Below are 13,363 nucleotides of genomic sequence, written 5' to 3' on the forward strand. Positions count from 1 at the left end.
CGGCGGCGGCTCCTCGTCCTCGCCGGCCGCCACCTCGGCCGCCGCCGCCGCTGCCGCCGCCGCCGCCGCCGCCGCCGGGGCCGGAGCCCCGTCGGTGGGTGCTGCCGGGGTGGCAGACGGCGGCGACGAGACACGGCTGCCCTTCCGCCGGGGCATCGCGCTGCTGGAGAGCGGCTGCGTCGACAACGTCCTGCAAGTCGGTGAGTCACGGGGCAGCCGCGGAGCCGTCTGTCCGTCCGTCCATCCGTCCGTCAGTCCCTCGGGGAGGGGCGCCCGACCCCTCTCTTCCCGGCAGCCCCTCAGCCGGCCGCGCGTCCGCACCTCCGCCCGGTGCCCTCACCGGCCGGGACCGTCCTCCGGAGCGGAGCGCCCATTTCCTCCTCGCCCCTCCCTGCCTCCGTCTCCCCGGACGGGCCAGCGCGAGTGGGAAATGAATCAGCAGGACTCGCCCCGCGGCGGGTTGGCGGGGTGGGTTGTCGGATGCCCCCGGCCCGCTCCATACCCCGCCTTCCTCCCGGGGAGCACGTCCCGGAGGGCTGCTCGTCCTTTTTGGGGGGTGGTTGTGGACAAAGGCGCAGGCTGACGGCCGGGCTCCGGCCGGAGGGTGTGTGTGGCGGGGCCGTGCGGGGCGGGGGAGGGGGCGCGGGCCGTACAGACAATGCCGGCCGGAGGCGAGCCGGCGGCCGGGCCGCACTCTGCTCTCTCCCTGCCCTCTTCCCTTGTCTGCCTCTCGCTCCTCTTTCTTTCTCCTCTCCCCCTCCCCGCCCCCTCTATTGGAGGGGTGGGGACTACATTTTAATGCCACTCGGCTGCCGCTCTTCTCGGGGCTCCGACGGGCTGGCGGCCGCGGCGCTCTCCGGGGTCGTTGCGGCGTCTGGTCTGGCCCGGGCGAGCTCCGCCGGCGGCCCCGGGATTTAAATGTCTGTTTTTTCCCCGCGCCTCCCCTGTCTAGGAGCAGCGCGGAAGGGAGGGGGCGGCGGGCCGGACCCCCTCTCAGAGACCTCTCTCTCCCCGAGGGCGTCCCCGCGTCGACGGGCGCGAGCCCGGGAAGGAGCGGCTGGCGCTTCCCTTTCCTGCCGGGTCTGGCGGTGCTCGGGGGGCGCCTGCCGCCGGAGTTTGGTTAGCGCTGGGTGGCGGGTGGCGGTGCGCGGGGCGAGCTGCGGGGAGCAGTTACGGGGTTTGCGCTCGCTGCCGGCGGCGGCAGGAGCGCGAGGCGGAGGGGCTCCGCGGCCGCGCAGTGTCCCTCCAGGCGCGGCCGCCTGGCAGCCGGGCGCTACCCCGCACTTTGTTCTCATTTTCAGGTTTATTTGTGCCTCTTTCAGTTTTCTGTCATCCTCCGAAAGGGAGGACCCAAACAAAAGAGTCTCTTTATTTCTTTTCAGAGCTTGTAAAGTAGAAGATGTTTGACAAAGGGGAGAGAGAGAAGGACTTGTGATTTAAAGCTGCACAGTCCTCCTTTCTCTGACAGACCATGAGAGTTTTCTCAAATACCGAGTTTAAAAGCTTTCCTTGTCGTCGCTCCCTATCCCCAGTGTTGTTGTTGTTGTTTTTTGGCCAGCTATCTTTTTCAACCGTAGGATGGGGATGTTTGGGCTGGACTGAAAAGAACAATGCTATTATGAAGCTCCCTTCTTTCCGTATTTTTCTCTTGATTGTAAACGACATATTTTCTGTCCCCCCCCCTTCCGTATTGCTCTCTACTTTAAATAGTATTGCGGTGAGCATGGTACCTAATGAATGAGGAGACGGTTGGAAGCATCCCTGTCTCTGATTTTTCATCTTTTCTTTCCGTAGTCCATTCTTTTTATCCTTCTCTTTGGGAGTCTAGTGGGGGTCTGGTTAGGGGCCCCAAAAGAGAATGAAGATTTCTTTAATCCTCTGTGGTTAATTTGAATTCTGAATCAATCTGCAAACGTGATTTTCTGTTTGGTCATTTATTTCCAAAGGCGGCCCCCAGTCTTTTCTAGGTTCTGTACCTTTTTCATATTTCTAGAGGGGTTTTAACTTTTGAGGCTCTCCATTCTTCTTCAAAAAAACAAAACAAAACAAAACAAAACTAATTAGCATTCTTTAAAGTTACACCTCTTTCCCCAACCCTCACGTCCCCCTTGTTTCCTGCTGGGTTGAAACAGGATTGAAGCACATCCATGGTTTCTCAGTATAACCAAACTAGAGTTTGGGAATTTTTATGGCTTGGCTGGCAATGTTGAATTTTTTTTCCCCCTTCTGTGCTTGACTCTGCTTGCAAGCAATGAGGAATGACAGGAGAGCACATAGGGAGGGTTTCTTGGCTGATTACATTTAAGCCAGGAATTCACTGTGAAAATAAAGCCAAGGGGCGATAAATAAAAGATGCAATCTTCTCTAGGAGACAGACACACAGCGTGGGCTTTGCCTGCTTTCATCAGTGAAGAGACCTGGGTGAGTTGTAAAAGAAAATAGTAACTTTTTGAATAGTCCCCGAAGGGGGACTGAGGCCACTGAATGGAGTTGGCAGTGGCTGATGTGAAACAGTGTGATGGTTCTTGCATAGTTGGAATTGACCACCCTTTTGGAAACACTTACATACGTGCTAAACAAGTGCTGTACAAATTGTGGAAAATATTCTTTTTTCCCCTCTGAGTTTTGCCAGTTTCCTTAACTTCCAAGTTGTATTACTTGTTGTGCCAGTCAGCTTACTAGATGGAAGGCTGTTAAACGCTTGGCAGCTGGCACTGTGAGATAGAAAACTTTATGACCAGGATTTTTGTTGTGGAAGGGGAATGGAGAGAATGACTAGATTAACCATCTAATTTAGCTTTGGTTGGTGGGTTGAATTGGTATATTAACGCAAGAGGCTTATTTTATAATTTTTGCAAACTGAGGTAGAAGTTGTTCTAGCTTCAGAACCTGAAATGGGAAAGATGATAGGACCATAAGCAGTGTTCTGTTATTGCAAAATTGCAAGTTTGTTTGTAGGTGAAGTATTTACTGACTTTTGTAGGGGTGACTGAATTATAGATGGAAGAGGTACAATCTAATTTTTGGACTTCATTTTATATCCACACTTTGGAGACTATTTAAGGATTGAGGGTCAGAGAATTGGGACTTCCCAGAAATTAAACATACTTGTTAGTTATTTTTCAACTCCTATTTTAAGAAGAAATTTAAAAGGAAAAAATTAAGCCTTTGTAAAAGGTATTTAAAGGTATTTAATTGGTGCAGAGCTGTCCATCAGTTGATTATAGGAAGTTTTAGAGAAAGTATGCTTGGCTTACTTTTATTAAATAATGATACATTAAAAGGGAGCCATTGCTAAGGGTGCTTGTATGTTAGTATTATTGACATCTTTGAAGTAATAATTTTAGAAGTCACATAAAAATTTCCCCCCAAATATTGCCTGGCAAAGAGGTTTCCTAATATGATCTGGAACTCAAATTATAAAGACAATTCAAATTAAAAGACAGATCAATTTAATTAGATAAAAAAACAACATTTCTGTAGGACTGAAAATATGATAAGCAACTAACTGGGGCAGATATGTGCAGCATGTTGGAGGCTAACAGAGAACTATGAAAAATTAGTTTAAAAAATAAAAAAGAGAAAGATGAGTAAGTTAAAAAATGAGCAATGGCTTTCACAAAGAAATGCAAATGATTAATAAATTTGTCTTAACTCTTACATAAGGAGACACAAATAAAGGTGACATGCCGTGTTCATCTGCCACAATGGTGAAGACAAAGAAGATGGGTACATAGTACCCAGAATTGGGTGAGGAGGTGGGAGAAGATGCTACCTCCCCAGCTGCTTGGCTCAGTCTTTTTTGTGTCATTTCTAGAAATTTATCTTACAGACATATTGATATCAGTGCACTGATCTGTTCTGTACAGTGAGCAGTGCTCATTGCAATATGATTTGTAATAATGAAAAGCTGGAATCAGTGGAAATTTCCATCAGAAGGGCAGTGGTTAAGAAGTACTCTGTGGAATTCTATGCAACCATGAAAAATAAAAATAGTGAAGGAGAGAAATACATACACTGAGAAAAAGAAGACCAGAACATTCATTTAAAAACAAGTCATATGTTCATGTAGTAAGCTCTAATTTCTGTTTAAAACAAAAAGATAGACCTTACTTACAGATGTATAAAAATGTCCAAAAGGCTACACGAGCAACCATTGAGCAGTGGATATCTTTGGGGAAGGGCAGTCAAGTGGATGGCAAAGTTTTGAGGGTAATTTTACTTTTCATTTTACTACTGTGTTCTGGTCAGATTTTTCTTCAGAGTAGAAAAAGAAGCATGTATTTTGGTAATGCATGTGTTTTTTTGTTTATCCTTGTGTTTTTTAGTTTATATTTTTTGTTTTGGGGCACACGTGTTCGGTTTCTGAAGATTGGTATACGTTCAGTTTTGTTTCAAGACAGACAAGTTTCCTTATTTGTGACTAGGCATTTTATTTTATTTATTTATTTTTTAAAAGATTTTATTTATTTATTTGACAGAGAGAGATCACAAGTAGGCAGAGAGGCAGGCAGAGAGAGAGGAGGAAGCAGGCTCCATGCTGAGCAGAGAGCCTGATGCTGGGACTCGATCCCAGGACTCCCGAGATCATGACCTGAGCTGAAGGCAGCGGCTTAACCCACTGAGCCACCCAGATCCCCAATGACTAGGCATTTTAAAAGCATGAAGTGTTCAAACAAAACTGGGATCTTGTCTTTAGTATGGGCAGGAAGGAGATAATTTTTAAAAGGAGTTGCTTTTTTTGTTTGTTTGTTTTGTTTTGCTGGTAACTTTTGGGGAGAATAGAATATTGTCCACAATTCTGTTAATACTTTGGTAAAAACATTGTTGTGGCCTTTTCAAATCCATAACCTAAAATTTTTTGTTTTAGGGGGTAGCCAGGCAGTAAAGGGCAATCTTTTTTAGGATTAGGTTGGATAAAATTTTTAATCACTTTATTTATTTAAGGCTGAATTGTTGGTATTTCTTCCAGGGTTTTGGTTTTCTTTAGAGACCAGAGATTGTTAAATAAAGATGTGATTCCAGATGTACATTCAGAACTGGGTGTTTTTTTATTGGTGATAGTAATTTCAGTGAAAGCATTTTCTAGAGTAGAATGATAATATGGAATAGTTTAAAAATCAGGTCCTTTATGTTTTCTGCCTTTTGATTAATGAAGAAGTACCCCAAAGAAAAAATTTTGTAACTAGAGTTGCATACGTATTTTTTTTTATTCTGTGCCAGTTGAAATGTTTGATTTGCTCACAATTGTTGATTTTTTTAAAAGTGCGTACTTCAGATATGCTTAGCATTGTTCTGAGGAAAGTTAAAATTTCAATTTTATGTGAGAAAATCTTGGAATTTCTTTTAATACTTAGTTCTCTGATGGCTAGTATTGGTCTAGTGGGGAAATCTAAAGTGTTCAGGAAACAAAACTTCTTGTAGCGGAAAGATTTCAGTTATACTGGAAGGTGAATTGCAGATCTGAATTAAGGAAACATCTTTACTCTTGCTTCAGTCTTTCTTTAGTTTCTTGCCCTGAGTTGTATTCTGAGTATACTTTGGGTTGACGAGGAAAAGGCCATCCCCCTTATTTTATTTAAACTGTATGCTGAATTTCATCCTTTTTGCAAAGATTTTGATGCCTTTTCTTTTAGAAAGATCAGAATGCCTGTGGAACACATCCTTTCATAGAAGAATTATTGCAATTAATTGAACAGCTCAAGTCATTATTGTCTTAAGTATGTCTTGGCCAATTTTTAAGATGTTTATCCTGGGCCTCTTTTCTTTTCAAAATGGGTAATCAATTGCCATCAATTCTAACTCTAAATGTTTCATTTGGAAAGACAGAGACCAGCATATCTTTTCTGGTCACACTCCTATTAAAGGCTTAGTTAATAGTGTTTGATATCAGCTGGTAACATGTTCAGTGAACAGGATGGCAGGGGAGGAATACTGATGTCTTTTAAGAAAGATGCACCTTTTAAAAACTGCATGATTGGATATGTAGTAATTCTACATGTTTACATGCTCTGTATTTTTGTGTTAGAAAACCAGTTTTTCTTCAATAATTCAAAGTGAATTTGGTACCTTTAAGAAGCTTAGTTGTGTATACATAAGATAAAGCAAACTCTTGTGGTGTTAGAAATTTTCATGGGGCAGTCATTAAACTTGAACTACTGTTGACCTCCAAATATTATATTTAAGAGGACAAATATCCTAAAAAGAAAGATGATTATAGGTAAGTTATAAACATCTTAGAAACAACACAGATTATAGGCACCAATTTTTAAGTGAGCATAAACTACATGGAATCCTTAGTTATCTTTCAAACTACTGTGATATAATTTCAAGAACAGTGCTTTCTCACAATAAAAAAGCCCAATTTAATTTTCTTGGTTTATTAATTTTTTGACATATGTAAATGTTTGGGGATTATAGTAAGTTAGAAAACAAACTGTTTCCTTCTTGAAGTGGATGGAAAGACTCTCAATCTCCTTTTGAGAAATCAGTACCACATGGTAATTTGGCGAAAAACACTAGATAGTCTAGCTCCATGGGAATAGACTCTAGTTTCTCAGTCCTGGCCGGACTGAGAATAAAGTATGTTGGTTAGATTCATTTGAAAAACCTGAGTATCTTTCCAGTTTTTGTCTTTGGTGCACTGTGTTTTGCTAAGAATATGCTCTGTACCTGGTTTTCAGCTCTTTAAAAATAGGATGTTTCCTTTATTTTTCTCATTTAGAAAAGGTAGCTAAAGCAAGCTTTGGAAAGAATGTAGTGCAAAATCTGGTTTTCATTTGAAACTTAAAGATTGATTTTCAGGGGCACCTGGGTGACTCAGTGGGCTAAATCCTCTGTCTTCGGCTCAGGTCATGATCCCAGAGTCCTGGGATGGAGCCCCGAATTGGGCTCTCTTCTCAGCAGGGAGCCTGCTTCCTCCCCTTCTCTCTCTGCCTGCCTCTCTGCTTACTTGTGATCTCTGTCTGTCAAATAAATACATAAAAATCTTTAAATAAAAAAGATTGGATTTCAGCAAATAGTAAGTGAATGCTGTTGCTAAGGATATGCTAAGTGTTTTATATTTGCGAGATACCTAAGTGATAATTAGTTTGGTATCAGTTAAAATGTATTGTATATATCTACATATATTCATGTATTTGTAACTTATTTGATGTTCAGAAGTGAGCACAAAAGAAGATGAACACAGGTGTCATTTGAGTATCATTACCCAAAGCATATTCTAGTGACCCTTATATACAAATGCATTGTGCTCTTTCTTTTTAAAATATGCTAACAGATGAGAAGCTGTTTTTACAAAATGCTTTTGCATGATAGTCATTATCTACTTGTAGAGCTGAGGCCCAGACATGTTGAGTAATTTGTCCAGAGAGGGGTAGTAAATTGCAAGGTTAAACCTTGAATTTCTGTTTTTCCACTATTCTTACTTTGCTGGGATTGTTTGGGAAGTTTTACAAAACTCCAGAGCTCAGGGCAAGCATATTCTTTTTTTTTTTTTTTTTTTTTTTAAAGAATTTTAAGGTTTTTAAAGGTTTTTTTATTTTTAAGTAATCTTTATACCCAATGTAGGGCTCAAACCCATACCCTAAGATCAGTAGTCGTGCATGGTCCACTGACTGAGCTAGCCAGGCACCCCAGGACAGGCATATTCTTGAATGTAGAATGACTGGACTATTGTAGAGCTTATTTGGCAAACATTTTATTGAATGTTATAAAAGTATTTCTAGATAGCATTTTAGTATCTGTCTAAAATCTAATGGCTTCAGTTAAGCAATGCTTCTAGCATGCTAAATGCATGCTAGTGTGAAATATTTGTAGACATTTGGAAATTGTAGAGATTCTAAGATGAGATGAAAGTTTTGAAAAAGTTAGTTACAAGTGTTGACTTGATGAAACTGTATGACAGCCTTGTGAGCACATGTGACTGTACTCCAGCACCTGTGCCTACCTCTATGTAGTAAGGAAGTTACTGGAAGTGTAAAATGGTCATGCGGAACAACAGAAGTTAATACCCAATAACAACTTTGGTTGCTCTGAATTTAGTATATTTATGAAAACTTAACCAGTAGTGTCTACCTTTGACCTGTTTTTCTACGTTCTTCAATATTTTGTCATTGTCCTGTACCCTTATGCCAGTAGGTGGTATGTACATAGCTGCTAGATGAAAATGGTCTTTCCTATAATTGTTGTGGTCTCAAAAGCTTCTGTAATCTCTCCAACTCTGAAAGACCTCTTGTATGATTGGGAGCTTTTCTTTACTGAGCTGAGCATGATTCACAGTGAGCTTCCTTAATACTACTGCAGCAGTATCTACTAATAGTAATAGTAGTTATAGTAGTTAACACTTTAATAGCCTTAACCTTGTGTTAGTTACTGCTCCAAGCACTTTGTATTTCTTAACAGTCTGATGAGGTAGGTATTTTTATCATCTTCATTTTATAGATGAAGAAACCAAAGCATTGGGAAAAAAATGAAAGGGACTTTTGCCTTGTCACACAGGCTGGTACGTTAGTAAGCCAAACCCACCCCTGCTGGCTGGTACTCTTAGCCTCTACGTAATACTGCCCATGATGTGTCATCATTAATTACTCTAGAAGGTTCATCTTTAGGTTTATAGTCTTTCTACTTTCTAGAGTGATTTTCATAGTATCCAGAATTTTAAATTGTGATCACAGCTATGATTTTTAACATGTATTTTGAAATTTGACTCGAAACACTGCATTTCAAAAATTCCTTTTGTGAATGAATTTCAGCTTTAGAAGATGGTTGTGAGGGTGGTTTTGATCATCTTCCATTGGGCATTTTTAACTTTTGAAAGAGGAGTAACTTTTAGGGTAGAGCTAAATGGGATCTGTATGAAGCAGAGGTTATCTCTCAAGGTGTATTTAAGAAATTATTTATCTCATTTTAAGGCCCCTTTTAAGTGTTATGATTAAAAATCATACTATTTCTTATTGCTGGTAAAAAGATTTAATATTCTTTGAGAAAGAGTTTATTGGAAAGACGTTAATTTGAAGGATGCAGTAGGACCTGTCAGTACATTTAAACTCTTACTAACCAAATGAATTGATCAAGTAAATTGGAAGTTCATTTAGTGAATTAATGTGCTTAAAATTCAGGCAACTCACTGCCTGATCCTGCCTTATTTAACAGTCTCTCTGTTTACTTAATGCATTTTTCATTGTTAATTGATGTCAGATCTCTAATGTTGGAAGATACTATACAGAAAATATGCATAGGAGGTTAGCATGTAGAGTGAGTCCACAGAAGCAAGATTTATTTATTTTTAAAGATTTTATTTATTTATTTTATAGAGATCACAAGTAGGCAGAGAGGCAGGCGCGGGGGTGGGGGTGGGAAGCAGGCTCCCCACTGAGCAGAAAGCCCGATGTGGGGCTCGATCCCAGGACCCTGAGATCATGACCTGAGCCGAAGACAGAGGCTCAATCCACTGAGCCACCAGGCGCCCCCAGAAGCAAGATTTAAATTAAATCTCTTAATTAGATCAGTACAATTTTGAATGCTATATGTGCCACATTGTACCTGTTAAAAAATTTGCTGACAGTGACCAGCATTTGTATAAATTAAATATTTTATGATTTCGGTGTAATGGGCAGAGCCTGCAGCCTTTTCTAGTACTAGGTTGATATTTCTTGGTGAAGGCCTGTGGAAGTTGAAGGCAGCACTGTATTTGGTTGTGTTCAACCTTTGCTTCTGCTACTGCTTTATCCTAACTCATTTCTACAGAGAAAATGGTCATGGCTTTTATAAATATTTGTCATAAAATCAACCCCCAAAACTCAAATACCAGAAATTTGTAATCTGATTGATATAGTGATGAGTGAGACCCCCCCCCTTTTTTTTTTAAACCAGTTTGCCCTATTTCTTTAGGACCTTGTTTATTTTTTTAAAAATTTTTATTTATTATTATTATTATTTTTTAGCACTCTTTAAGCTTTTTTAGCACTTAGTATTTTGCACTCCTGGCACCATCTTTTAGGCCTCCTCTTCCTGTCAGTCACCTGTGTGATGTTTTTCATCTGCTTCCTGTAGACAGTGGTAAAGCTGAGGACTGAAATGACCAATGGCTGCTTTGTGATGGTGGTAGAATCAAGTGAGACTTGGGGATACAAGGTAGAGGAGCCTCTGAAACCAACTTTTTCAGCATTTCACCGTCTGTCTGTCTTTCTCTCCTTGCCTCACCGCACTTCTTTTTCTTCCCCCCCTTTTTTTTTTTTGAAAGATTTTATTTATTTATCTGACAGAGAGAGATCACAAGTAGGCATAGAAGCAGGCAGGAGGGGGGGAAGCAGTCTCCCCACCGAGCAGAGCCTGACTTGGGGCTCGATCCCAGGACCCTGAGACCATGACTTGTGCCGAAGGCAGAGGCTTAACCTACTGAGCCACCCAGGCGCCCCTTTTCTTCCTTTTTTAAGTGTGGGGGAATGGAGCAAAGAGAGTGAGGATTAGGAGGGGGAGGGAGTGGTAGAAAAAAAGGGAGGAAATCCTGAAGAGGTAGGAAATACCAGCCAAGAGCATACTCTGTTCCCTTCTTTGCCTGCAGTTGTCTCCTCCCCTCCAGCTTCCCTTGATTTAGGGAAATAAAGCTGAGGTCACAAGGACCTATGTGTTCCAGCTGCTGCTTGGTTGCTATTTTTAGCCTGGCCCTGCATCAGACTGGCACCAGGCCATGATGGCACCGGGCCAGCACGTTGTGGGACTGCTGGCAAATGTCAAAAACCCAACTTTTCAGTTATCTGACTAAACTAATTTTCAGGCTTTAGGCATATTCTCCACCATGATACTCTATGATACTCTACTTACCTCTTATTTTTTGAAATGGGATGTACTGTTTATTTTTAGAAAGTATTGATTTTTGATAGTGGTCTTCATACTACTATAACTGTGTTAGATGGGAGAAAGATTTAAGAGTTGCCATATCAGGTCACACTTAATATCCTGCTCAGTAATTTTGGTTTTGTGGTGGCACCAAAAAGTGTGAAATTTGCTGGACTTATTTAATATGCCTTGGGCATCTTTTAAAATTGCTGTTGCTGTTAAAGTTGTAGAGTCTGAATTGGCTTATATGATTACAGGTGTTGTCAGACATTTTTAAAAAACACTTGTATAGTTTTTTTTTTTTTTACAGTTGTCAGTGTTCCCTTTGCTAACAGTTGTGTGTAGTTAGGTTTGGTTAATGCTGTAGGAATATGTTCCCTAGGCCCCAAAAGCTTATTATTTATTCTTGTAGGGAGCAGCTAGGTATTTGGAATTTCGGTATCTGCATCTAGATTATGCATATTCTACAGCCAGTATTATGTGGATTTTACTTGCAAACTGAGTTTTAAATTTTTGACTGCATGTGTGAATTTCAGTACTTACTTGATTTCTTGATTCATTCAAAATGAAAAGTACATTGTATTTGTTCTTGCATAATTTTTGAAAAAAGTAAAAAGAATGTTGGAGTGTGAATCTGTATCTTTGAAGGGACTTCGGTAAGAACATTGTGTATATTCTTTCCACAGTGGTACATAAACAAGCTGAGTTATATTAGGGATGATTTTCATTGGACCATGGACTACACTGAACATGAATAGAACCAGGGATGATGGTTTTTATTCACTTATTCAATGAGCAGTGGTGTAATATACTTAGATTCGTTGAATGGCAGGATAACATTTAGTTAGTGCATTGATCTGATGTCCGTAAGGTAGCGCAAAATAATTGGCCAAAATAACTAGAAATAGAGTCAAATTGATTTTTTTTTTCTTCATTTTGTCTTGAAGGTAGTTATTGGATGAATTCTGCTGAATTCACTTGTGGAATAAGAAAGTTTAGGTGAGGGATTTAGTGAGAGGTGAATTTCTGGCATAATAGCTTAGAGAAGGCAGATGTTTTAGAGTTTATTTACATTTTTACATCTTAAGACAAGGTGCTTACATTGTGGATAAGAGCAAATTGGGCAGCTTGCTTTTGCTGAGCTGAGAATATTTTATTTTTTTTACTTAGGGTGAAAATAAAAATTATAATTAAAATGTCTTGGGTATAGATTATCAAGTACGTTGAGCTCTAACACAGTGTAGTAATTGTGCCATTTGGTGTCTTTTTGGAGTTAGTGGTTATAGTAGTTATTCCAAAGGTGTCTGAAAAAAGATCCATTGATCTGTCTATATATGTTTCTTCTAGATGGTTGTTCATCTGTATAGATAGATAGACACATTATCTATCCATATAATTTAATATGATTCGTAGAACATTGTAATCTACCTGATGATAGTAGGTAAGTGACTATAGTATGGACCCTTAATGTAATTTAGATTTTATTTAGGTGAGTCACGTAAATGATGTCAGTACCAGATCAGCTTGATTAAAACCAAAGCCCAGAAAGTAGCCCAGCACCAGACTGGTGCTGTTTAAAGTCCTTATAAGCAAAGGGCTCAAATGGCGTTCCTTATTGGAACTTGCCTGAGCAGTTTCCATGCTCTTTTCATGGATCTCTCTTAGTAACTTATTTAAAAAGCATTTTTGTCTAAGCTTTCATAAATAGCAGGAAATTCTAAAGTACTAGATAATGCATTTTTTGCTTTTAATAAGGATGGTTGCAGTGAGGAAAAAAGTTTTCAGAAGACTATTAATTTTAACAATTTATACAAAATACTTTTATTTTAAAATGGACAGATTTAAAAAAACGTTTTAATAGTAATTTGTTTCATTTATGATTTTTTCATTCTCATTTTTAATAATTTACTTTCATAGTTTATAAGTTCCTGTGTGTTGGAAAAAAATTGGTGATACAGGAGTGAGTGATGATGAATTTATTCAAAATTCAGTGTATATATGAAATCTGAATTTGTCTTAGTAGCCCATAGCTTAGGAGTGGCTTATTTTTGATTTTGGTAAATCCTGAGACTTCTGAGTTCTTGTGCTTTTCTATGAAATCGGTGCTCTTCTGAAAACCTTATGAGGATATGGTTTGCATTTTTTAACTGTGTGTGTGTGTATGTGTGTGTGTGGGGGGTCTTAGGAAGGAATGGTGATTGTGGTGGGCTAAACTCAGAAAAGCACAAAAAATTCACGTAGCCATGTTCAGATTTCAAGAACTTACATTTGTTTGGGTTGAATATTTAATGTAATACAAAACTTATTTTTTTTTTTTTAAGATTTTATTTATTTGACAGAGAGAGAGAAATCACAAGTAGGCAGAGAGGCAAGCAGAGAGAGAGAGGGGAGGAAGCAGGCTCCCTGCAGAGCAGAGAGCCGGACGCGGGGGTTCAATGCGCGGCTCCATCCTAGCACCCTGGGATCATGACCCGAGCCGAAGGTAGAGGCTTTAACCCACCGAGCCACCCAGGCCCCTACAAAA

General features: G+C 40.2%; 1 protein-coding gene across 1 annotated transcript in view; it reads left to right on the forward strand.

The window, feature by feature from the left end:
- Positions 1 to 13,363, forward strand: part of ZSWIM6 (zinc finger SWIM-type containing 6) — a 192,644-nt gene that overhangs the window by 805 nt on the left and 178,476 nt on the right. The window contains exon 2 of the mRNA XM_059417938.1: positions 111 to 200. Coding sequence (XP_059273921.1) covers positions 111 to 200 — 90 coding nt within the window. The remainder of the gene's footprint in view (positions 1 to 110; positions 201 to 13,363) is intronic.

Source organism: Mustela nigripes, chromosome 12 (assembly GCF_022355385.1).
Source record: "Mustela nigripes isolate SB6536 chromosome 12, MUSNIG.SB6536, whole genome shotgun sequence".
Classification (NCBI taxonomy): Eukaryota; Metazoa; Chordata; class Mammalia; order Carnivora; family Mustelidae; genus Mustela; species Mustela nigripes.